The sequence below is a fragment of the Ictidomys tridecemlineatus genome, chromosome 7 (assembly GCF_052094955.1).
Source record: "Ictidomys tridecemlineatus isolate mIctTri1 chromosome 7, mIctTri1.hap1, whole genome shotgun sequence".
NCBI classification, from domain to species: Eukaryota; Metazoa; Chordata; class Mammalia; order Rodentia; family Sciuridae; genus Ictidomys; species Ictidomys tridecemlineatus.
The window spans coordinates 80083960-80108883 of record NC_135483.1 but is presented as its reverse complement, the minus strand read 5'-3'; the positions used below and the strand labels follow the sequence as shown (position 1 = coordinate 80108883).

Here is a 24924-nt window from a genome sequence, read left to right as displayed (position 1 = left end):
TAATTAACCAGTTGAAAACTAGAGAGTCTTATAGCTGCCATAACCATGATCACTACAGGGTCTCCTCCTCTTCATGCAATATGCCTACAACATTATGGCCTGAAGTGGCCGGCAAGAGTACAGTGACCAGCTTCAGTCCTGGACGGATAAGCCTGAGTTGAAATTAAATTGTAAATAAAATTGAATGGTCTATCCCAAGCTTGTCTTCAGTAAGAAGAAAACTTTTGATTTCAGTGTCTATAATGGCTGTTGAATTATGTACCTGACATTTCAAATTATTCAGGCTTGTCTTATGTCTATATATTATATACTTGGTACTAAATTTGCATTTAAACAAATGAATGCTCATCAATTAAAATTTGAAGAATTAATAGATCCAAAAAATTTAATTCAAATCAAATAATTAAATAAATAGATGTCTTTAAGGTTCTGGCTCATGGATTTTTCTGTGTGGCCAACACATAGAAAATGAAAGTCTTAATTTCTAAAAAACAATGAAGTCTTAATTTCTAAAAAATATCCAAAATATTATATAATATCCATTTCTTTTAAATTTTTTCTTCAACATAAAAATGATGATTAATACTTTTAATTATGTTATTCTGATATTTTTATTTTAAAATTAAAATAAGTAAATTAAATTTAACATAAAGGATATTAATCTTCATAAGTATGATTTCTTAAATAAATAAATTAAAAATTACAGCTGATCCCAAACTGAACTCTCATTTTTTTCAGTTGTTAAAGAAACAACAGGATCCTACTTCCTTTTCCTATTTAACTTCTTCTGCAAAACAGGATTCATAAAAAATTAATAAAGTTATTAACAGTAATGGTGAATCAACTTCCTATATCTAATGTGTCATTGTTATTAATAATTTTTGTTAAAACACCTTATGCTTTTAAAAGAGTAGTTGTTAATTATAATTTAAAAATATGGATTTAAAAAAAAGAAAAGAAAAATGTAAACTGGATTATGTTCCTCTAACAACTGTAATTCTTAATCTCACCTTCTTTAACTAACCAGCCATTTAAAAAAAGGAAGGAATAAAGGGATGGGCTAAAAGGAAGAAAAGAAAATTTTATTTCTATATGCCTGTATAATCATTTATTTAGCATATGTCACTGCATTAATCCCCATTAATTCATTAATCCTCTTTACCACTTACCTCAAGTTTGCACACATTGTCCCTAGATAGTAAACAAGCAAATCTGTTTTATTGTATGATTTCAACTAAATGCTTTTTGCTTTTTATGATGGTTGTGATAATTTATATTGGTCTCATAGTCCCTATGTACAAAATATACTCTTGATTTATTTAGTTGGTAGACCCAGAAAAGAAAGCTAGTAGGGAAATAAAAGTAAGCTTTTCTCTCAAGCCTGGGACTTCCTAAAGCAAGTTACTAACAGGTATTTTTCACACATTGACAGTTACAGAAAATGAAGAGATATTTCACATGAATTTTCTTCTCTGGTCTTAGTGACATTTAGAAAGGTCTATTAAATTGTTTCCTGTTTACTTGAGGTCTAATACATGTAACATTTTCAGGTAAGAAGTAGGGATGCTTCTTAATGCCAAGCATGTGTGTTTGGGTAGCCATTTCTGAAATGTAATCAGAAAATATTTTGATAAATTGTCATTTTAAAAAAGGAAGGAATAAAGAGATGGGCCAAAAGAAAGAAAAGAAAATTTTGTTTCTCTTAAAAAATTTTGTTTCTGTTTAAAAAAAAAAAAAAAAAGCTTTAAGGAGAAACAATAGCATCTGGTCTCCACTGAAGACTGATATTTGCTCATGTAACTCTTTAATTTTAGACCATCCTGCCACCATAGCTGTGGATTTTCCAAGGATGCTTTGGGAATTTACTAGAAAGCAATTGCACATCCTTAAGTTTTCTTATAAGGAAGAATCAGTGGGGTCTAAGCACACCAAAACATTCACTGTTGTATTTGTGAGTTCTCTAAGGCTTAACACCTTAGGTATTTGGGGGGGAGGTGATGAGAGGGGTGTTATTGTTTTGTTTCTGTTTTTTTAGTTTGACCTTCAGAAAAGCTTATAACATTTAAGCTCAATCCATATATGTGATGTAAACATACTTTTTGATTGTCACATAACATGGCAATGAGATACATAGATAATTACAAAGGTCATACCATTAGCATTGGACTGAAGGATAAAAATAAATGGACAGGTCATGCTATCTAGAAAAATCACACTGGTACTATGTTTATGAATGTTTAAAAGCTAAAACTTTCTCTATCTGCCAATAATGGAAACTGAATAAGTGAAATTTTTCTGCAGGAACTCAGTGATGTGGTAGTATGGCATGCTAGCTCATTCTGTTCCCCAGTTCATATTTTTTTTTTTTTTTGAGACAGGACATAAGTTGCTGAGGGTCTTTTAAAGTACTGAGATCACAGGTGTGTGAATCTGCCCAGCTTCATTGTGATTTCTTAAAAAAATATATTTTTAGTTGTCAATGGATCTTTTATTTTTACTTATTTATTTGTTTGTTTATATGTGGTACTGAGGTGTGTTCAGGGCCTCACACATGCTAGGCAAGCACTCCAGCACTGAGCCCCAATTCCAGCCCTCCCCTTTGTGATTTTAATGTTCATTCTCTCTCCTCCCCCACATTCCACCCTCCTGCATCCTTCTCCCTCCCTTTCTCTCCCACACCCCTCCCTCTCCCTCCTCCTATCCCCCCTTGGTTAAAAGGAGTGCAGGGATTAGACCTTGTGCATGTTAAGCACAAACTTTAAGAAAATACACATCACAATGGACCCTACTGAAATAGAAAATATAATTAGAAACTATTTTGAAAATTTATACTCCAAAAAAATAGAAAATCTCCTTGGTATACCTAAAGAACTTAAAATCAGCATACTACAATGACTCAGCCACATCAATGTTTATAGCAGCTCAATTCACAAGAGCTAAACTATGGAACTAACCTAGATGTCCTTAAATAGGTGAATGGATAAAGAAAATGTGGTATATATTATATTTTATTTTGAGAAAGATCTCACTAAGTTGCCCAAGCTTACCTGTAACTTGTGGTATACATGAGAATGAAATTATGGCTGTCCAGATAAATGGATGGAGCTGGATAATATCATGCTAAGCGAAATAAGCCAGTCTCAAAAACCAAAGGCTGAATGTTTTCTCTGATATGTGGTTGCTATTTCACAATGGGGGAGGGCGGGGATGGGGGAAAATAGAGATACTTTGGATTAGGCAGAGGAGTAAAGGGAGAGGAGCAGGTATGGGGGTAGGAAGGATAGTAGAATGAATCAGACATTATTACCCTAGGTATATATATGATTACAAGATCAGTGTGATTCTACATCATGTACAACTAGAAGAATGAGAACTTATACTCCATATATGTATGATGTGTCAAAAGTGCATTTTATTGTCATGTATAACTAATTAGAACAAACAAAAATAAATAAATAAACAAACTAGGGGGGAGAAGAAAGAAAGAAAGAAAATACACATTTGGATTGGCTTTATTCCCAGCCCAAATGTGAATTTTTCTAAAGGCCATTGATACTGAACATCTTTTAATGCCCTAATTTGCTATTTGTAAATCTCTTTAATGAAATGTCTATTCATGCCTATTGCTTGTGTCCTAATTGGATTGTTCATATATTTTGCTGTGTGCTTTTCAGAGTTCTTTCCCTCCCTTACCATCAGTGTGGTACTTTACCACTAAACTGCATCCCTAGCCCTTTTATTTATTTATTTTCAGCAGGTTCTCTAAGTTTCCTAAGCTGGCCTCTAACTTGCAATTCTCATGCCTCGGCCTCCTGAGTAACTGGAAATACAGGTGTTGTTTTGGCACCTTTGTCAAAAATCAGCTGAACATATTTGGAGTTTCATTTTGGGTTCTTTATTTTATTTCATTGATCTATGTATCTATCCTTTCACAAGTACTACATATATTTATTATTATTATTATTATTATTATTATTATTGCTACATAGTAAGTTTTGAAATGGGTGAAATGGGAAAATTGGTCATCTCCATTGTGTTTTAACTATTCCAGTTTCTTTACCTTTTCACATATTCGGAATAAGCTTATGTATATCTGCAAAAAAAAATTTTTTTTGGCTGGAGTTGCTCTAAGTCTATATATATATGTTTGGGGAGAATTGGTGTCTTTATGATAATGATTCTTTTAATCTGTAATATGGCATGTCTTTTCATTCATGAAGCTCCTCCTTCACTTACTTTATGTGTGTTTTATAGTTTCAGATTGCAAGACTTGTTCACCTACACTGAACTATTTGTTATTGTTTTGTTTGTTTGTTTTGGTTTGGGTTCTGAAGGTTGAACCCCAGAGTACCCTACCTCTGATCTGTATCCCCAGTACCTATTGTATTTTATTTTGAGACAAGATCCTACTAAGTTACCCAAGTTTACCTCTAACTTGAGATCCTCAGCTTCCAGAGTCATTGGGGTTATACACATGCAGCCCTAAACCTGGATGTTTTTTTATTCTTGTTTTAAATGGTATTATATTTTAAATTTTGGTGTCCCTGTGTTCATTTATCATATATAGAAGTACACCTGGTTTATTTATGTTTTGTGTCCTGAAAACTTGCCGAGCTCACTTATTAGTTCTAGGAGTTATTTGCAGATTCCTTGGGTATTTTTTATTATCATTTTTGTTTTTTTAGTACCAGCTATTAAACCCAGGGGTGCTTGACCACTGAGTTACATCCCCAACTCTTTTTATTTTTTTTTTAATTTAGAGACAGGGTCTTGTTACATTGTTTAGGGCCTCACTTAATTGCTGAGGCTGGCTTTGAACTTGCAATCCTATTTGTCTTAACCTCCCCAGCCACAGGAATTACAGGCACATTCAGCTTCCTTGTTTTGTTTTGTTTTTTAATATTTATTTTTTAAGTTATAGGTGCACACAATATCTTTATTTTATATTTATGTGATGCTGAGGATCAAACCCAGTGCCTCACTCATGGTAGGCCAGCGCTCTACCTCTGAGCCACAACCCCAGCCCTTTCCTTGGTATTTTTTACATAAGCAATTATGTCATTTTATTTCCTCTTTTCTGATTTGTATGTTTTTACTTTCCTTTTTGTACTTGCTAGAACTATACTAAGTGAAATTACTCTACTGAGTAACAGTGGAGAGAGAAAATCTTGCCTTTTTACCATTTTAGGTGGAAAGAATTTCTTTCATTGTTAGCTGTGGAATTTTTGTAAGTATTTTTTATTAAGTTGAAAAAGTATATTTTTATATTTCTAGTCTTCTGAGCTTTTTAATCTAAATGGGTATTGAACTTTGTCAAAAGGTTTTTCTTTTTCAGTTGAAATAATTATATAGTTTTTCTTTTTTAGCCTTAGACCTACAAAAGTGACTTTTCAAATATCAAATAACTCTTGAATTCCTGGATCTGAAGTGGTATTTCTATTTGGTCATATTTTATAATGCCTCACATATAATATACTGTTTTTACATATTACTGAATTCTATTTGCTAATATTTTGTTAAATATTTGTTTATCTATATTCTTGGGCTATGTTCTGCGTGTTTGTTTATTTGGGCTTTTTTTTTTGTACTATCCAAAGTCTTATTATCAGAGTAATACTGGCATTATAAAATGAATTTGGAAGTGTTTTCCTCCTCTTCTACTTTCTAGAAGAGAAATGTGCATTGGTGTTAACTCTTCTTTTCACATATGGTGTAATTCTCCAGTGAAAGTTTCTGAACCTGGAGATAACTCTTTTGGGAGTTTTAAAATTACAAATTTATTTTCCTTAAGAGTTATAAGATACAGGGCTGGGGTTGTGGCTCAGTTGTAGAGCTCTCGCCTAGTATGTGTGAGGTACTGAGTTTGATCCTCAGCACCACGATAAATAAAATAAAAATATTGTGTCTGTCTACAGCTAAAAAAATTTTAAGCAGTGTTTGTCAATTTTTAAAGATGTATTTGTCAATTTTTCATGTCTTTAACAAAATATGTGAAATAATGAATTTATAAAGAGAAAGGGTTTCTTTTGGCTCACAGATTTGGAGGTTCTGGTCAATGGTACATTGGCTCCATTCTTTTGGACTTGTAGCTTAGGCAGTACAAACCACTTACATTAGGAGCTGCAGAAAAGAGCAAGGTGGAACCAGGGTTTCACAGTCCCCTTCAAGAGGACACTCCAGGTGCCCAAACACCTCCTGCTTGTCTCTACCTCTTAAAGTCCCATCATTTCACAGACACACCATGGTGAGGCCAAGCCTTAACATATCATCCTTGGGAGGACATCCACCATCCAAAATATAGCACGTGGCTATTCAAATAATCTATTTTCTATTATATATAAGTTTTGGTAGTTTGTTCTTTTTAAGGAATTATTCTGTTTTATCTACATTTTTAGAATATACTTAAAGAGAGTTAGAGTCGTTCATAATAATCCATTACTAACCTTGTGATGTCTGTAAGGTCTGTACTGATCTTTCATTCTTGATATTGGTAATTCATATCTTTTTTCCTTTGTCAGTCAATTCATTGATCAGTTTAAAGAACCAACTCTTTATTACATTTTTTTCCTCTGCTGTGTTCTTGTTTTGAATTTCATTAATTTTTTTTTGCTCTTTATTTCCTTTCACCTGCTCTGGGTTTACTTTGTTCTAGTTTTTTCTGTGTTTTTTATTTAAGAGCGTATTTGACTTGGTTTTTCCTCTTTTCTAATGTAAGTTTTAAGTGATATAAAATTCCCTGTTGTTATCACTTTAACTATTTTTCACAGATTTTAATATATTAATTTTTAATTCTCATTCAATTCAACGTGTTTTTTTAAATTTTCATTGTACTTCTTTTTGACCCATTAATTACTTAGAAGTGTGTTGTCTCATTTCCAGTGTTTGAAAAATTTCGTATTACCTTCTGCTATTGATTTCTAGTTTGATTCCACTGTGATAAGAGAAAATATTGTATATGATCTTAATTCTTTTAGGTCTGCCTGTTGATTAATGGTTTGTTGTGGTGATCTTTATCCTTGCTTATATTTTCTGTAGTTGTTCTATCAGATGTTGACAGAGAGATGTTAAAATCTCCAACTCTAATTATGGATTTGGTGATTTCTACTTTCAGTTTTATAGTTTTTGCCTCATTTTGAATCTATGTTGTTGGGTAAATTACTAAATGTTCTTGGTGGATTGACCTTTTTATCATTAGGTAATACCCCTCTGTGTAATAAGGCATTTTCTTTGCTCTGAAGCCTACATCATCTAATATTTGTATTGCCTCCTCATCTTTTGATTATATATAATTTCCCATTCTTTTACTTTCATCCTCTCTATTTTTAAAGTAAGTTGCTTATAAATAGCATATAGATAAATTGTATTTTTTTTTTCGCATTGAGGATTGAATCCAGGGAGAGCTTTATCACTGAGCTACATCTCCACATCCTCAGTCCTTTTTATTTTTTGTTTTGAGATAAGGTCTTTCTAAGTTGCTGCTTCTGGTCTTAAACTTATAATTCTCCTGTCTTACCTGGGATTCCAGGAATATGCCACCATGCCACATGTACTTATAATTTTTAAAGTTATTTTAATAATTGCTTTGGGAATCACATTATATATACATAATTAGTCACAGTCTACTGCATCAACATTTTGCCAGTTTGAGTCAGATATGAAAATGTGACCTCCCTTTGTATTTATTTATTCTTTTTATAAAATGGCTATCTTTAATATTTCCTCTGCATACCTTTAGAGCCACATTAGACAGTATAATAAGTTTTGTTGGAATCATAATTTAGAAAATTTTAAAGTAGGAAAACCTATTGCATTTATCTATATTATCTTACCCTTATTGTCCCATTTTTATTTCTACCTCCCCACAGTTCCTGAAGTTATGTTGTTGGTTGGTTTTGTTTCGTTTTTTTTTTCCAGTCAGTTTTCCCTTTTATTCATATTGTGTATTTCTTTTATTTTATGTAAATGTTCACTGATTCTTTTCTCTGTTCTGTCCATTCTACTGTTGAAGCTATCCTTTGGATTTTAAATTTTTATATCTTATTTTTTAGTTCTGAAACTTGTTTTTAACAAGTATTCTATTTGTTTCTATTTCTTTGCTGGGACTTCATCTTTTCATTTGTCTCAAGTGCATTTTTAATTAACTCATTGAAACATTTTTATAATGGCTGCTTTAGAACATTTTTAGATACTTCTAACGTGTGTCATCTCAGCAATAGCATCTATTTATTAGCTTTTTCATTCAAGTAGAGGTTTTTCTTGGTTCTTAGTATGGCAAGTGATTTTTAGATGGAAACCTAGATATTTAAGGTATTGTGTTATGAGATTCTGGATCTTACTTATCCTTTTTGGATAGCTTTATCTGCCACTTCTTTGGTAGCAAAAGATAGGGGAAGACTGTTACTATCACTTGACACCTGAGACAAAGAGACTCATTCCTGCTAAGCAGGGGTATGAATTCCAGCTTCTAGGCCTCTCCTAACACTCCTCTGTCTGGTTGCTATCCCTCAGGTGGCTTCCACTGATAACACTGTCAGCATGGGAAGATAGAGGGTAGTTTTAGTATCACCGGACAGTGGTGACAGTCCTGACTTTTCTTTAGACATCCTCTGGCACCATCCCAGAGGTTATTACTGTGGAAGTGAAGTCCAGCAAGTATCTCTTCATACCATCCTGACCTAGCTTTTGGAAACCCCTCATTATAACCCAGTAAGTAGGGAAATTCAGGCTCCCCACTTGGCCTTTGCTCGCATGCATAGGGACAGGTCATCGTTTTTCTTTGGTGTTTGACTAGAGTGGAAAAATTGTCATAAAAGAGTTTTCTGTCTTGCTAAGCTAGGCCTTTCCTTTAACTCTTAATTAGAGAAAGCAGTCTTTTGTTGGCGCTCTTTTCCCCTCCATTGCTGTTTCCAGGTTGCAAGCTTCTTCAATATCAAGTCTGGGATATAAGAGAGACACACAAAGAAATTTCAGGGACTTCCTGCTGTGTAGTTTCTCAGGTCCTGAGGTCTCTAGGGTCTAGGCTTTCAGTATCTTCTTATGTTTACTTTATATACAATGTCAGGCAGAGCAGGAAAAAGTATGTCTACTCCTTCCTTTCGGAATCCAGAGTCCTAAAGTTTTCTTATTAACAGTTCTTCCCCCTTTGAGGAATGGGCATTGCATTGAAATGTTTCATTGCTTCAAAGGACAGAGAGGAAACAGAAGAATTTTCTGTATTCCCACACTCCTTTTCTACTTCAGTGTAAGCAATTTCAGTGACTATGGTCAGTTTGATAGAAAAAGTAGAAGTAGTAGAAGTTCCTTCGGCATTTAATGTCACGTTCTTTGAGATAAGAGCTTTTGAAATGTCTGAAGGCTTTATCTGTAAATAACAATTCACTGGGAAGTTTTTTGAGCTTATTTTTATATAGTCTTTGCTCATTCTGTTTTTCCCTAAGAATCTTGAGGCCTGTCCTGAGGAAGCTCAAGCCTGAGACTTAAATGGTCTTTATCCATTCTTGACACTGGGCATTCACTGTGAATGTAAAGCCAGATCCAGTGACAGTTTCCCTCAAGCAATATAGACAACACTCACTCTGCTGGCTGGTCTAGTCCTAGCTCTCTGTTTTTAGAGATTGCGATCACTTCATCTCTGGCCTGGTTGTAGCTGTCCATCATTAGGGACAGCTATCATTTCATGGACTGGCCTGATTTTAGTTATCAATAACTGGTGTTTCATTGCTCTTTGTATTTCTGATTTAGCAAAATATAAGAATTCAACATTGCAAATAAACTGTGAAATTTCTTTTTCTCCTCTAGGCAAAAACTTATTATCCCAAATGGAAGTTGCCCTGTTATTCTGAATACTTATTTCTGTCAGAAAGTTGTTGCCAAAGAAGATGCAGAAACAACTCACAAACTATACTGTCATGACATACTCCTTCCAAGAAGAAACATCACTTTGGCCCAGATGTTTAAAATTAAGGATCTATCCAATAATTCACCTGAAAGTCAGGTAAACTCTCATTGGCCCAGAAGTTTTGTGCTTGTAATCACATTGGTCGCTAGATTTGAATGGACCTAGGATGTTCACTTTTTAACCCCTACCCCGCCCACATAGATAAAGTTATCTTATTGTTGTGCTTAAAGATAGTATCATTCAGGTCAGCATTTAGTTGTGGTTTTCTTATAGTTTTTTATCTTTCTAGTTATGTATTTTTAATCTTTATTCTAATGTATTAAAATGTATGAAAGTATTTTCTCTGTTCATATCTTGTAACTTAAAATGTTGTTTAGGCCCTTATTTATTTATTGAAAAAATTTTTTTTCATAAGAGCCATATCCCTTGAGTCCCTTGAGATAGAAAGAGCTGTAATAAGCCTGAGATTACATGCTAAAGGTTGATTTTGGGAATTTTTTTGGCCCTGAGCCCTAGTCATCTGCCAAGATGAATTTAGAGAACCACTAAAATTCACTGAATGTGAGCATGATGTGTGCCCCAGGGACATGCTCAGCTCTGAGAGTCAGTGTTGCTGCCAGTGCTGTCTTTAAACTCAGTGGGTTACGGGAATCACCACAGAACAGAATGCTGAGACTGATAGGGTAAATAAGAAAGAAAAGTAGACAAACTCTCGCCCTGTTTTTTATCATATAATCAAGCAAAAAATCTCCCATTGACTGTTAAAACAAGTATCTGAAGGGGTTTATGTGAAAAGGAGAGCACTTTTATCAATTTAATTATAACATTTTAAATATGGCTTAAATGGGGTTGGGGTGTAGCTCAGTGGTAGGGCACTTAGCTAGCTAGCATGCATAAGACCCTGAGTTCTATCCTCAGTGCTACATAAAAAAAAAATAATAATGAAAAATAATAAGAAGAATGATCACACACATATATAAATATAAAACAAATATACATGTATTTACTTTATAAATATATATTATAAATATATAATGTGTAAATAATATATTAAAAATAAACATTAAGTAGATGTACTCATATTAAAAACATGGTTCAAAGTACATTTTGGGGGGCTGCAATTGTGGCTTAGTGATTGAGTGCTTGCTTCGAATGCATGAGGCACTGGGTTTGATCCTCAGCACCACATAAAAATAAAATAAAGATACCAAAAAAAAGTACATTTTTGTACTTCCATTTTTTATTAGTTCTTTTTAGTTATATTTAACATTAGGATTCATTTTGACATAATTATAAAAGCATGGAATGTAATTTGCTTTAATTCAGTCCCTAGTAATTCCCCTGTCCCTTCCTTCCTCCCTTCCCCGTTTCCTTCCCTGTATTCATCTGATCTTTCTGCTAGTTACTTATATGCTTTTTTAATTAGTGCCTTGTGGATATACATAAAGATGAGATCCACTGTGGTATATTCATATGTGTATATAGGAAAGTTAGATCAGATTTATTCCACTATTCTTCCCTTATCCTGTCCCTCCTTCCTCTCCCTTAATTCTCTTTTTACCCCATTGATCTTTCTTCTATTTTTATGGAATTCTCCCCACCTTTTCTTATCTTTTTTTTTTCCTTCTTCCATAGATCAGAGAAAACATTCAATCTTTAACTTTCTGGGTCCATCTTATTTCTCTTAGCATGATATTCTTATAACAGTGTCAATGAGGCTGCCATGTAGCATATTGGTTAAGAACATGGATTCTGGAATCACATGTCCTGGTTCAACTCTTCCCCCAACCACTTTGTGCTAGGTGACCTTGGGTAGTCTCAATTTTCCTTATAAAATGGTCATAAATGCTGTTGTCTCCCACACTGGATCATTGTGAGGATAAGGATATTAATATGAAAAGGACAGATTATATAGAGTTGTTTGGAGGACACATGAGCATGCAAAATGTTTCACCTTAATAAGCACTTAATAAAATGGTTCATTTTCATCAAACCTCAGTCATTCTTTTATTTTGTATTTTAGTTTTTCAAGTTGAATTTGCTACTTCTGAAAGGACAATTTTTTTAAATTACCCTGAGGTGTTCAATAGCAGAACTATTTGTGCTGTGATCACATTGGTATGGAACACTCAACCGCCCACACTGCTCTTGCCCACCTTCCCCTCCTCATCAGGATATGGAGGCACATACCACATGTTTCTTTCTTTTATCTTTATCATTCCTTCACTGTACTGCAGATCTATTGGGAGATTGCTTAACAGTGCCATTTGGTGGGAAGAATTATGTTATAAACTGATATAGCTTTCTTTGTATGTCTTGGCCAGGTTGTATATAGTGACCTGGCCACCACAGGCACAGAATGGACCAACAGGCACGAAAAGGCAAAGCAGCACTTCACAGCTGAATCCCCCCTTAGGGATTCTCTTCTGGACGTGGTAGAAAGCCAAGGAGCTGCCCCATGGTCAGGAGTGTGGGTCCAAGTAGTGGTGCAGCGAGTTTACTCACTACCTGGCAGAGATGGCACCGGAAGCCAGCAGGATACTAGCTCAGGGCATGCTGATCTACCTGGGCCCCAGTGAGTAATTGCATGGCAAAGTTCAAGCATGGGTGGGGAGAGTCAACCAGACAAAGGGTTCAAGAAAGGGGGACTCTGCCTCTAGCACTTTCTAGGCTATATGGATTATTGTTATGTAAATTTTTATTGTATCAAAATTTGGGGAAATTATATGATGAAGGATTTTATCTGCTTATTTATTTATATAAAAAAATCTAAAAATTGAAGTTGTTACCTTAAGTTTTACTTTAATGGCTTATATTATTGAAAGTAATATAAAAAGTAAGATATATTGTTATTATTCTAAAAAAGCCAAGACATAGGACCACCATACCTAAAAAGACCATTTAACTACATTGTTTTATAAGTCTTGAAAACCTGAGTAAATATAGCAATTAAAAAATCTGTGGCTTTTAGAGGTTGCCGTTTCAAACATTGAACACCAGCGATGCCTAATAGAACTTCTGCTATGATGTAAGTGTTATATATTACACTGGATTTGCAGGAGCCTCTGACCACATGTGCACATGAAATGTGGCTACTGGCTAGAGATGTAGAGTACACTCCCTAACTACCAAACTAAACAATCGGTTTTCATATTTCTTCTGTAAAACAGTTCTTGATGGTCCTGATATTATCCAAGGTCATTTGGTTCAATTTCTTCTCAGCCTCATCTTTCTACTTCTAATTTTAATTAAATACTGAACGTTTATGTTCTTTGCCAGTCTTCCTGTTCCCATTCTGACTTACTGCAAAGGGTAAAATATTATAAGGGCCCATGAATTACATAGCTAGTGCTTATTGTTCTTTACCATATAATATATAGAAATTGGAACTTGACTAAAGGGAAGCTAAGAGAATCTATCTTACCCTTCCCTGGTTTTAAAAAGGTTTTATTAACTCCCATTTATGTACAGTATGTCAAAATGCATTATACTATCATCTATAACTAATTAGAACAAATTTTTAAAAATAAAGTTTAAGATTTAATATGTCCAAAACTAAATAAAACAAAACATATCAGTTATTAAAAATTAAAAAAGAGCTCTATTGATAAAGCTCACATCCCATAAATATGATCTATTGAAAGTGTACAACTTAATGATTTTTAATTATATTTATTGAATTATTCAATCATAATTATAATATGGGAACAGTTTTGTGATACCCCCCCAACAAAAAAAAACCCATACCAGTTTACTGCCAAGCCCTCATTCTTCTCAATTCCTGACAATCACTGATCTGTTATATTATATTTCTACAAATTTGCCTATTCTGGGCATTTCATTTAAGTAGAATCATATAGTTTGTTTTCTTTAGTGACTGATTATTTTATTTAGCATGTTTTTAAGGTTTATTCCTATTGTAAAATATATAAGTGCATCATTTTTGGCCTAATAATAACATGTTTTAGGAATATACCATACTCTATTAGTTGATGCACATATGGGTTGTTTCCACTTTTTGACTAATATGAATAGTGCTATTGTAAACATTTGTAAACATTTGTACAAGTTTTTTGTGTAGACATATGTTTTCAGTTCTGTTGGATGTATAATTAAGAGTAGAATTGCTGGGCCATATGGTAACTCAACGTTTAAACCTTTGAAAAACTATTTTCCAAAATGGCTGCACCATTTTACATTCCTGCTAGCAAGGTATAAGTGTTCCAGTTTCTTCATGTCTGCTATAAAATTTATAGCCATCCAATGGGTTTATAGTGTGTCTAGTGGTTTTGATTTGTATTTCCCATAGTGGTTTTTATTAGTGATGTTAGGCATCTTTTCTTGTGTTTATTGGCTATTTATATATTTTCTTTAAAGGAAAGTCTTTCAAGTCCTTTGCCTGGTTTTTCTTTTTATTTGGTTATTTTTATTACTGAGTTCAGTCCTTTATATATACTGGATACATGTTTCTTATCAAATAGAATTTGTAGATATTTTTTCTACGATGTATTTTTTAACTTTTTTTTTTTTGAGAGAGAATTTTAATATTTATTTTTTTAGTTTTTGGCGGACACAACATCTTTGTTTGTATGTGGTGCTAAGGATCAAACCCAGGCTGCACACATGCCAGGCGAGCGCGCTACCGCTTGAGCCACATCCCCAGCCCTATTTTTTCACTTTTTGATAGCTTCCTTTGAAACACAAAGGTTTATAATGTTCACAACATCCAACATCTTTTTTTTATTATTGTTATTGCTGCTAATGCTTTTGGTATTAAATCTAAAAAACTATTGCCTAATCCAAGGTAACAAAAAATTCTGTGTTTTCTTCTGAGAGTTTTGTAGTCTGTGCCCTTACATTTAGGTCTACGATACATTTGGAATTAATTTGTTTATGGTCCTGCATTATGGGTTGGACCCTCCCAATAGGTAAGGATTATATATATATATTTAACTCTTTTAATTTGTTCTAATTAATTATACATGACAGTTGAATACATTTTGACACATTGTACACAAATGGAGCACAACTTCTCATTCCTCTGGCTATACATGGTGGGGAATCACAGCAGTAGTATAATCATACATTCTATAGGGTAATAATGTCTGTTTCATTCTACTGTCCTTCCCACCCCCACAGTCGTTCCCCTCCCCTCACTCACTCTGCCATTTCCAAAGTTTCTTCATTCTTCCCTACCCCCGCCTCCACCCCCAAATATGGATCAGCATATGCATATCAGAAAGCATTCAGCCTTTGGTTTGGGGGGGATTAGCTTATTTCACTTACCTGATATTCTCCAGTTCTACCCATTTACCTGCAAATGCCATAATTTCATTCTTCTTTAAGGCTGAGTAATATACGATTGTGTATATGTACCACATTTTCTTTATCCATTCCACTGCTGAAAGGCATCTAGGTTGGTTCCATAGTTTAGCTATGGTGAATTTTGCTGCTATAAACATTGATATGGCTATGTCCCTGTGGTATGCTGTTTTTAAGTCCTTTGGGTATAAACTGAGGAGTGGGAGACCTGCGTCAAATGATGGTTCCATTCCAAGTTTTCCAAGTAATCTCCATACTGCTTTTCAGATTGGCTGCACCAATTTGCAGTCCCAGCAGCAGTGTATGAGTGTACCTTTTTCCCCACATTCTGGCCAACACTATTGTTGTTTATATTCTCAATAGCTGCCATTCTGACTGGAGTGAATTGAAATCTTAGAGTAGTTTTGATTTGCATTTCTCTAATTGCTAGATGATGAACACTTTTTATATGTTTGTTAATCAATTGTATTATTATTTCTTCTTTCTTCTTATTTTTCTTCTTATTTTTTTTTGTTTTGGTGTTAATGTTAATTCTGCCTGACCTAGACATGGGAGGTCTTTTCATCTTCTAAGGTCTTCTTCAATTTCTTTCTTTACTGTTCTGTAGTTTTCATTGTAGAGGTCTTTCTCCTCTTTTGTTAGATTGTTTCCCAAAGTTTGTTTTTTGTTTTTGTTGTTGTTGTTGTTATGTGTTTTGTTTGTTTGAGGCTATTGTGATGAGGTAGTTTTCCTAATTTCTCTTGCAGTAGATTCATCACTGATATATAGAAATGCGTGAGATATATGGGTACTGATTTTATATCCTGTTACTTTACTGAATTGATTTATTAGTTCTAGAAGTTTGGGGGTGGGATTTTTTGGATCTTCTAAATATAAAATTGTGTCATCAGCATATAGTGATAGTTTGAGTTCTTCTTTTTAGATTTGAATCCTTTTAATTTCTTTTATCTGATTTTGCTCTGGCTAGAGTTTTTAGGACTATGTTGAATAGAAGTGATGAAAGAGGCCATCCCTGTCTTGTTCCAGTTTTTAGAGGAAATTCTTTCAAACCTGCGAGTACAATGGACTTCCAAGCAGCAGAGGGCAGAGGGCAGTGGGCGATGCGCTGAAATTCTGCAGGCTAATGGCAGGCAATTGGCAGGTGATGGGTGGGTGAAAGGCAGGCAGTGAGCAGGCAAATGGCAAATGGCAGAAGATCAGTGGCGATCAGAGAGTGAGTGTTCTGTGATTAAAAGGCAGACTATATGCTGGCAGAGGGCGGTGATCAAAGCAGAGGAATTGGGAGTAAACATCAGGGGATCAGTGGGCAGCCATGACCGCCTCACTGAGAAAATGTTTCCTCTGCTCTAGTTCACCATCTTGGATCTCCTCCAGGATTATATTTAATAGTAGCAGAATTAGTATCTACTATTGCATTTTCTGGAAATACTATGTCCCCAAATATGTTTCAGTTAAATCTATCAGTTTGGGCACTTATTACAATGTATACTACATTATGTCCTTTTATGCATGTCATTTCTTCCCTTCTGAATGGCAGACAATTGATCCATTTTTCTGCCCCTTATCCCTCTTTTAACACTTTTATTGTTTTATTAGTCTAATGTGAGGATACAACTGATTAAAATTTCAAATGTTTCATAGAAAAATCAAAGGTGTAGAACATTTCAAAGCAATTATGTTCATGTAGTTTAAATTCTCATAAATTCTCATAATAATTGATGTTCTCGATTATAGCTATATACTTTGAACATCTTTAGTAAACGAATGGATAAACATGAAAACAGCAGTGAAATTTTCCATGTTCTTTTCCAATATATTATACCAGTAATAGACTTTAAGGAAACAATGAAAGGCAATGACACCAGCCAAATGATGTAAGTACAGGCAGTTATGGTAGTAAAGTTTTGATAATATAATGAAGATAGCAAAAGTAATTTTCCAGGATCATATCCTGACATATGTGCAACCTTAATTCTAAGTTTGCATCTTAATCTGGCCGGGGTGATTTTCCAGCACCTGTTCTCTGTCAAGATCAAGAATGATTTCAAGGTGACCCTATATAAAAGGCATGGAATTTTTCCCTCACAGTTCCTGCCCTCTTTTCCCTGGAAACTTTTTCTCTTTAAAGAGACTAGAGATCTGCAACTGTCTGTATTCCTACTCTCAGGCCTGTAGCTGCACCCTGGAGCAGCATTCTGGTCACACTAGACCTTTCCTAACCAGATTGCAGCTCTGAAATGTGCTTTGCTGAGATGACAGCAGGGAGAATAGCCACAGGAGATAGCACGCAGCCTGGCAGTATCTGCGGGGGTGGCCAAATGCAAGCCCACAGCCTCTGTGGCCAAGAAGCACAAATAGCACGAGATCAAGTCAGACCTAAGGTGACTTCTTGCCACCAGTGAGCTGCTATACCTTGCTGTTCCTCTCCTGTGTTTGCATCTGTCAAGTGACCTACTCTGCCTTGTCTCTCAGCATTTGCTAGACCCAAAGTACTTAGTGTAGCCAGCTGGCTGTCTTGGTAGTCTTACCCTTGTACTGATTTTTTGCCTCTCAGGTTCTAAAGAGCTTGAGCCAGATGAGCTCCATCTCCACACAAAGCTGAATCAAACAGATCCTTCCAAGCAAGTCTTTGAACAAACACCCTCCTTCCTGAGAGAGAGACTGTGAGTGCCTTTAGAATAATCCCACATGAGTTTTCTTTATTTCCCTCTTCCCATTTAACTATAAATAAACCCTCTGAAATCAGGGACTATGATTCATCAAGTTTTGGTACAGGACAGTGAACACTTAACAAAAGTACATGCCAATGGGGGGGAAAATAGTGGCTGTGTGAGCAGCTGAGTAAGTGGGGTGAGGTTGTGTGTTCCCCTTCTTTTTTCAGAACTAATCATACCATGAAGTTGCACTACAAATGCAAGCCAGTAAGGTGGAAATTACCAAGAATACTCTGCTTTAGGACAAAAGTGAAGTCTAGTGTATTCCAGTCAGATAAAAGGTGAAACCCTTGGGACCAGAGTTCCTAAAGAATGTTCAGTCAATGTAAAGAAGCAGGCAAGGGGGGCAATAAGGAGGGACCCTTAGGTAAGTGACAAAGGAGGAACAGGATAGCTCTTCAATGAAGAATTTTTTCCATATTATTATATTGGTACAATATAATCATACATAAGGTGGGATTTGTTATTACATATTCATACATGCACACAGTATAGCAATACAATTTGGCCAATATCATTCCTCATTATTTCCCCTTTCCCTCTCCTCCTCCCTCCCTCTGGTCCCTTTCCTCTCAGTTACTGATCTCCCTTTGATTTTCATGAGATGCCCCCACCTTTCTTTTCCTTTTTCCTCTCTAGCTTCCACCTGTGAAAGAATACATACAACCCTTGACTTTCTGAGTTTTGCTTATTTCACTTAACATAATGCCCTCAAGTTCTATCCATTTTCCTGCAAATGATTTAATTTCATTCCTCTTTATAACTGAATAAAAATGCATTGTGTAGATACACCACATTTTCTTTATCCATTTATCCACTGATAGATACCTAGGCTTGTTCCAAGATTTGGCTATTGTGAATTGTGCTGCTATAATCATGGGTATGCATATATCACTATAGTATGCTGACTCTAATTCTCTAGGATAAATTCCAAGGAGTTATAGCTAGATCATATGGTGGTTCCATTCCCAGTCTTTTGAGAAATCTCCATACTGATTTCCAAGGTGATTGTACTAATTTACACTACCACCAACGCATAAAAGTGCTCCTTTTTCTCCACATCCTCTCTAGCAATTATTATTGTTTGTATTTTTAATGGCTGCCATTCTGACTGGAGTGAGATGAAATCTCAGTGTAGATTTGATTTGCATTTTTCTAATTCCTAAAGATGTTGAACACTTTTTCATATATTTGTTAGCCATCTGTATTTCTTCTTTTGAGATGTATCTGTTAAATTCATTTGCTCATTTATTAATTGGGTATTAATAAATTTTTTTACTATTAAGTTTTTTGAGTTCTTTATATTCTCTGGATATTAATTCTCTGTCAGAAGAGTAGCTAGCAAAGATTTTCTCTCATTCTTTAGGTTCTTTCTTCACATTCTTGATTGTTCCCTTTGTATAGAAGCTTTTTTAACTGAAATGCCATCCCATTTATTAATTATTTATTTGTTCTAATTAGTCATATATGACAGCAGATGCTTTTCAACTCATTGTACTCAAATGGAGCACACTTCTCATTTCTTTAGCTGTACATAATGCAGAGTCACACCATTCATGCAATCATACATGTACATAGGGTAATAATGTCTATCTCGTTCCACTCTACTTCTTACCCCCACACCCCCTCTTGCCTCACTCCCCCTGCCCAAGCCAAAGTTCCTCTGTTCTTCCCTACCCCGCCCCCCAATTATGGATCAGCATCTGCTTATCAGAGAAAATATTTGGCCTTTGGTTTTGGGGGATTGGCTTAGTTTGCTTACCATGATATTCTCTAGTTCTATCCATTTTACCTGTAAATGCTATAACTTTATTCTTCTTTAAAGCTGAGTGATGTTCCATTGTGTATATGTACCACATTTTTTAATCCATTCCACTGTTGAAGGGCTTCTAGGTTGGTTCCACAGTTTAGCTATTATAAATTGAGTGCTATAAACATTGATGTGGCTGTTACTATAGTATGCTGATTTTAAGTCCTTTGGGTATAAACCAAGGAGTGGGATAGCTGGGTCAAATGGTGGTTCCATTCCAAGTTTTCTGGGGAATCCCCATACTGCTTTCCATAGTAGTTAAACCAGTTTGCAATCCTACCAGCAATATGTGAGCATACCTTTTTCCCCTCATCCTCACCAACACTTGTTGCTTGTATTCTTGATAATTGTCATTCTGACTGAAGTGAGATGAAATCTTAGTTTTTGACTTGCATTTCTCTAATTGCTAGAGATGTTGAACATTTCTTCATATATTTGGTGATCGATTGTATATCTTCTGTGAATTGTCTGTTCGGTTCCTTGTTCCTTAGCCCATTTATGGATTGAGTTATTAGGTTCTTTGAGTTCTTCATATATCCTGGAGATTAGCACTCTATCTTTGGTACATGTGGTTAAAGGTTTTCTCCCATTCTGTAGGCTCTCTCTTCACATTATTGTTTCCTTTGCTGAGAAGAAACTTTTTAGTTTGAATCTATCCACTCATTGATTCTAAATTTTATTTCTTGTCCTAAGCCAACATAATGAAGATTTGGTCCTACTTCTTCTTTTATTAGGTAGAAGACAGAAACAAACCCATATAAATACAGTTATCTATACTAGAAAAAGACACCAAAAACATATATTGGAGAAAAGATAGCCTCTGAAACAGATGGTACTGGGAATATTGGAAATCCACATGTACCAAAATGATATTAGACCCCTTTCTCTTTCCCTGCACAAAACCGAACTCGGAGTGGATCAAAGACCCAGGATTAGACCAGAGACCTAATAGAAGAAATAGTAGGACCAAATCTTCATCATCTATTAATCCTTGGCATTATTTCCTGAACTTAAGGCAGGTAGGGTTTCTATTGAGAAAGTCGTTGCCTGTGCCTATCTGTAGGAGTGTGAACCCTACTTCAAGAAGTTTCATAGTTCCTGGTAATTCGCAATTCTTTGATCCATTTTGAATTGACTTTTGTGTACCATGAAAGATAAGGATCTAATCTTGAATAAGGAAAAAAGAATCCACTGATAATTATTTAGGGGGTTTAAAACACTTATTGCAATTAATACAGGACTGAAAAAAATAAGTAACCATAGGTAAATGATCATAGTATTAAGATGTAACATTTAACACTGAATTAAATCAAATTAGCTGAGAGGAAGAAGCACATAATTAGATATCTACTTGTCTGTCACTTCAATAGGCTCTTGGAAAACTTCAGAAATAGCTTATTTAGTTCTGTATCCCAAGTCTTTGCACTGGCTAAATTATTACTGAACCATGTCTACCCAGGAAAACCACAGACATTTGGAGAGGGAAAAGCTAAAGTTCTCTGAGGGCCCATCTCTCCATGAACAATCAAAAAGTGGTAGCAAGAATATCAAGAAGTCCTATCTTTAAATCTTTTTTGCTTGTTTGTTTGTTTGTTTGTTTGTTTGTTTGTTTGTTTGTTTGTTTGTGGTGCTGGGGATTGAACCAGGACCTTGTGCATGCAAGGCATGCACTCTACCAACTGAGCTATGTCCCCAGTCCTCTTTAAAACTTTTGAATGTGACCAATTCCAATTTTTATTCTGCTGAGTAGTACATCATTCTTTCTCCAGAAAAGACTAGAAAGAGATTTCCTAAAGTGATATACTTTGTATAAGGGTTACTGTGTATTTAAAGGCAAGAAATATTCATCATGGCAGACTATGGGAGTTCTATCTGGCAATTTGCCTTTCTGTTAAAATTTTAAATTTTTTCCATGTGCTTTCTAAAGAAAAATATCTGGTCTCTGTTTTATCAGTGGGTGGAAAAGTTATATAGCATAAAGAGATGAGATGCAGCAATGAAACCACATACTTGCAAGTGCTCTGCCTTTCAAACCTTGCAGCTATGCCTCCTCTGTTATCTCTGCTTGGAGAGAGTGTACTCAGCTAATATTTGGCAAAAACAACACCAAGTATGCACATTACGTATATACATGCATATATGTCCCCTCTGTATAGACCATCTGGAAGTTTATCTGAGAAGAGACTTTCCAGTAACAGCCTCTGAGGAGGAGCCAAGTGCTATAGAACTGTCTTCCTGAATAACTGATAGAACCCAAAATAATTTTGTGTGTACACACACACACATCACCTTTTATTTAATTGTCCATTTGTTTTATTGAGGTGAAATTAATAAACATAAAATTAATGCTTCATTTAGCAGTAGTACATTCATAGTGTTGTGCAATATTCAACTCTAGGACCAAAACATTCTCACACCAAAGGAAACCCTGTGTTCATTAAGCAGTACCCCATTAACCTCTACCCTACTGCATGGCAACCACTAATCTGCTTCCTTTTTCTATTCTGTATGTTTCAGATAAATGGAACCCTAAACTATGTAATTTTTTTGTGTATCTTTAATGTAACATGATGTAACATGATGTACTGGGGGCCATGCTTTCAACATATGACTTTGGGGAACATTCCAAATCCAAACTGTAACAGTCTGCCTACACATACACATCATATATATGCCAATATTTTGATCCTTTTTATGGCTGAATAATATTCCATTGTGTGGATGTACCAAATTTTGTTTATCCACTCCTCAGTTTATGGACATTTATTTGAGGGTTACAAATGAATAATGCTGTATGAACATCTTTGTAGAAATTTTTCTGCTGATGTATGTTTTTATTTCTCTAGACTACATCCAGGAATAGAATTGCTGAGTTATATGGTAATTCAATATTTAACTTTTTGAGGAACCACCTTACTGTTTTCCATAGTGGCAGCACCACTTTAAATTTCCACCAGTAGTGCACAAAAGTTTAAACTTCTCCATATTCTAAAACTTGCAACCTTCTTTTCTTTTCCCTCTTCTTATTTTAAAATAACAACCATCCTAAAGAGTGTGAAGTGGCCAGGTGCAGTGGCTGGGGAGGCTGAGACGGAGGATAACACGAGTTCAAAGCCAGCCTCAGCAAGGGCTAGCAACTCAGTGAGACTTTATCTCTAAATAAAATACAAAATAGGGCTGGTGACATGGTTCAGTGATTGAGTGCCCTTGAGCTCAATCCCTGGTACCCAAAATAAAAATAAAAACTAAAAATGAGTGTGCAGTGATATCTCATTGTGACTTTGTCTTCTCCCTAATGATCTTGAACTTTTTTTTTTTTTAAGAGAGATGAGGAGAGAGAGAGAGAGAATTTTTTACTATTTATTTTTTAGTTCTTGGCAGACACAACATCTTTGTTGGTAATGTGGTGCTGAGGATCGAACCCGGGCCGCACGCATGGCAGGCGAGCGCGCTACTGCTTGAGCCACATCCCCAGCCCGATGTTGAACTTCTTTACATGTGCTTATTATCCATTTGAATATCTACTTCAGAGAAAACTCAAGTCTTTTATTCCTTTTTAAATTGTGTGTATTTCATTTCGTTTTTAAAATATATTCTGATACTAGGCCCCTATCATGTATATAACTTGCAAAAAATTTCCTCCCATTTGTAAACTGTCTTTTCACTTTCTTGAAAGTATTCTTTAGTGCACAAGTTTTAATTCTCTTGGCATTCCATGTATCTACTTTCATCTTTCCTTTCTTTGTTGTTGTTGCTTATACTTTTGATATCTTTTGTCTAATTCAAAATCATGAAGATTTTCTCCTATAGTTTGGTTCCAGAGTATTATAGTTTTAGCCTTTATATTCAGGCATTTGATACATTTTGCGTTAATCAGGCTAGTCAGGGATCATTGCAGTTCCATCTTAAGTTTTGAATTTGCATTTCCATTTCTGCAAAAATGGTTCCTGCGTTTTGTTGTTGTTGTTGTTTCGTACCAGGGATTGAACTCAGGGGCACTTTACCACTGTACTACATCCCAGCCCTTTTTATTTTATTTAGAGACAGAGCTTTGCTAAATTGCTGAGGCTGGCTTTGAACTTGTGGTCCTCCTGTCTCAGCCTCCTGAGCACTAGGATTATAGGCATGTGCTACCACATCTGGAGTAGTTCCTTGGTTTTTCAAGGATTGCATTGAATTTGTATATGGCAGGATTGCTATCTCAATAAAATTAAATCTTTCAGTCCATAACCATAAGGTTCCATTTATTTATATCTTTTTTATTTCTTTCAGGAATGTTTTGGAGTTGTCATTGTGCAAGTTTTAATACTTCCTTGGTTAAATTTTCTTACATCTTTTAATACTATTATAAACCAGTCACTTTCTTTTTAAAATTGTTCATTGAGAATATATAAAAATATAATTAATTTTTGTTAATCTTATGTCCTGCAACATTGCTGAATTTCTTATTAGCTGCAATAGATTTTTGTAGATTTTCTATACATCAGATCATATCACCTGTGAAAAAAGACAGTTTACTTTTCCTTTTCCATTTTGTCTGTCATTTATTTCTTTTACTTATCGAACTGCTCTGCCTAAAATTTCCATTACAACACTGAAGAAGTCGCAAAAGCAGAGATCCTTGTTCTGTTCCTGATCTTAGGCAGAAAGCTTTCCTTCTTCCTCCATTGTGAATGTTGTTATATATGGATTTTTCATAAATGTTCTCCTTTACGCTGAGGAATTTACCTTTTTTCCTACTTTGTTGAGTATTTTTATCATGAAAGAGTGTTGGATTTTGCAAATCCTTTTTCTGGAAAGCATTATCAAACTTTTTTATATTATACACTGTGAAAGAATCGGAATCTTACTTTTACCTGACAATTCTTAGTAGAGAATGGTTATAACCAAATTACAAAAATAATTTCTTTGAGTCATCAGGATATGGAGCTACAGGTACCCCTTAACTTTCCATGGGGTTACATCCTGTTAACTATCTTTTCTGTCCTTATTTGTGGAGCTTATATAACACTTTATAGTTTCCCTGTTCAGTTTCATTTTAGTAGATTTAGCCCATTGACCAGAACTTTGAAACCCATTCTGTCATCTAAAAATTATTTTTATTCTCTGCTTTTAAAAAAAAAAAAAGTCTAAAGATTTTTATTCAGCCACTCTTTGCTCAAAGTATACCATACAGCAGG

The 24924-nt window shown here is 34.9% G+C and overlaps 1 protein-coding gene across 7 annotated transcripts in view; it reads left to right on the top strand.

Annotated features, from left to right (window-relative positions):
* Spidr (scaffold protein involved in DNA repair) overlaps window positions 1-24924 on the top strand; it is a 377942-nt gene that overhangs the window by 254054 nt on the left and 98964 nt on the right. For 5 of the 7 annotated variants that reach the window (XM_078017204.1, XM_040294081.2, XM_040294080.2 and 2 more), the window contains 2 exons: window positions 9799-9994; window positions 12223-12473. In XM_078017204.1, coding sequence (XP_077873330.1) covers window positions 9799-9994; window positions 12223-12473 — 447 coding nt within the window. Of the gene's footprint in view, window positions 1-9798; window positions 9995-12222; window positions 12474-17774; window positions 17884-24924 lie in introns of those variants that run through there. The other 2 variants (XM_021731044.3, XM_078017206.1) reach the window with 2 other exon arrangements.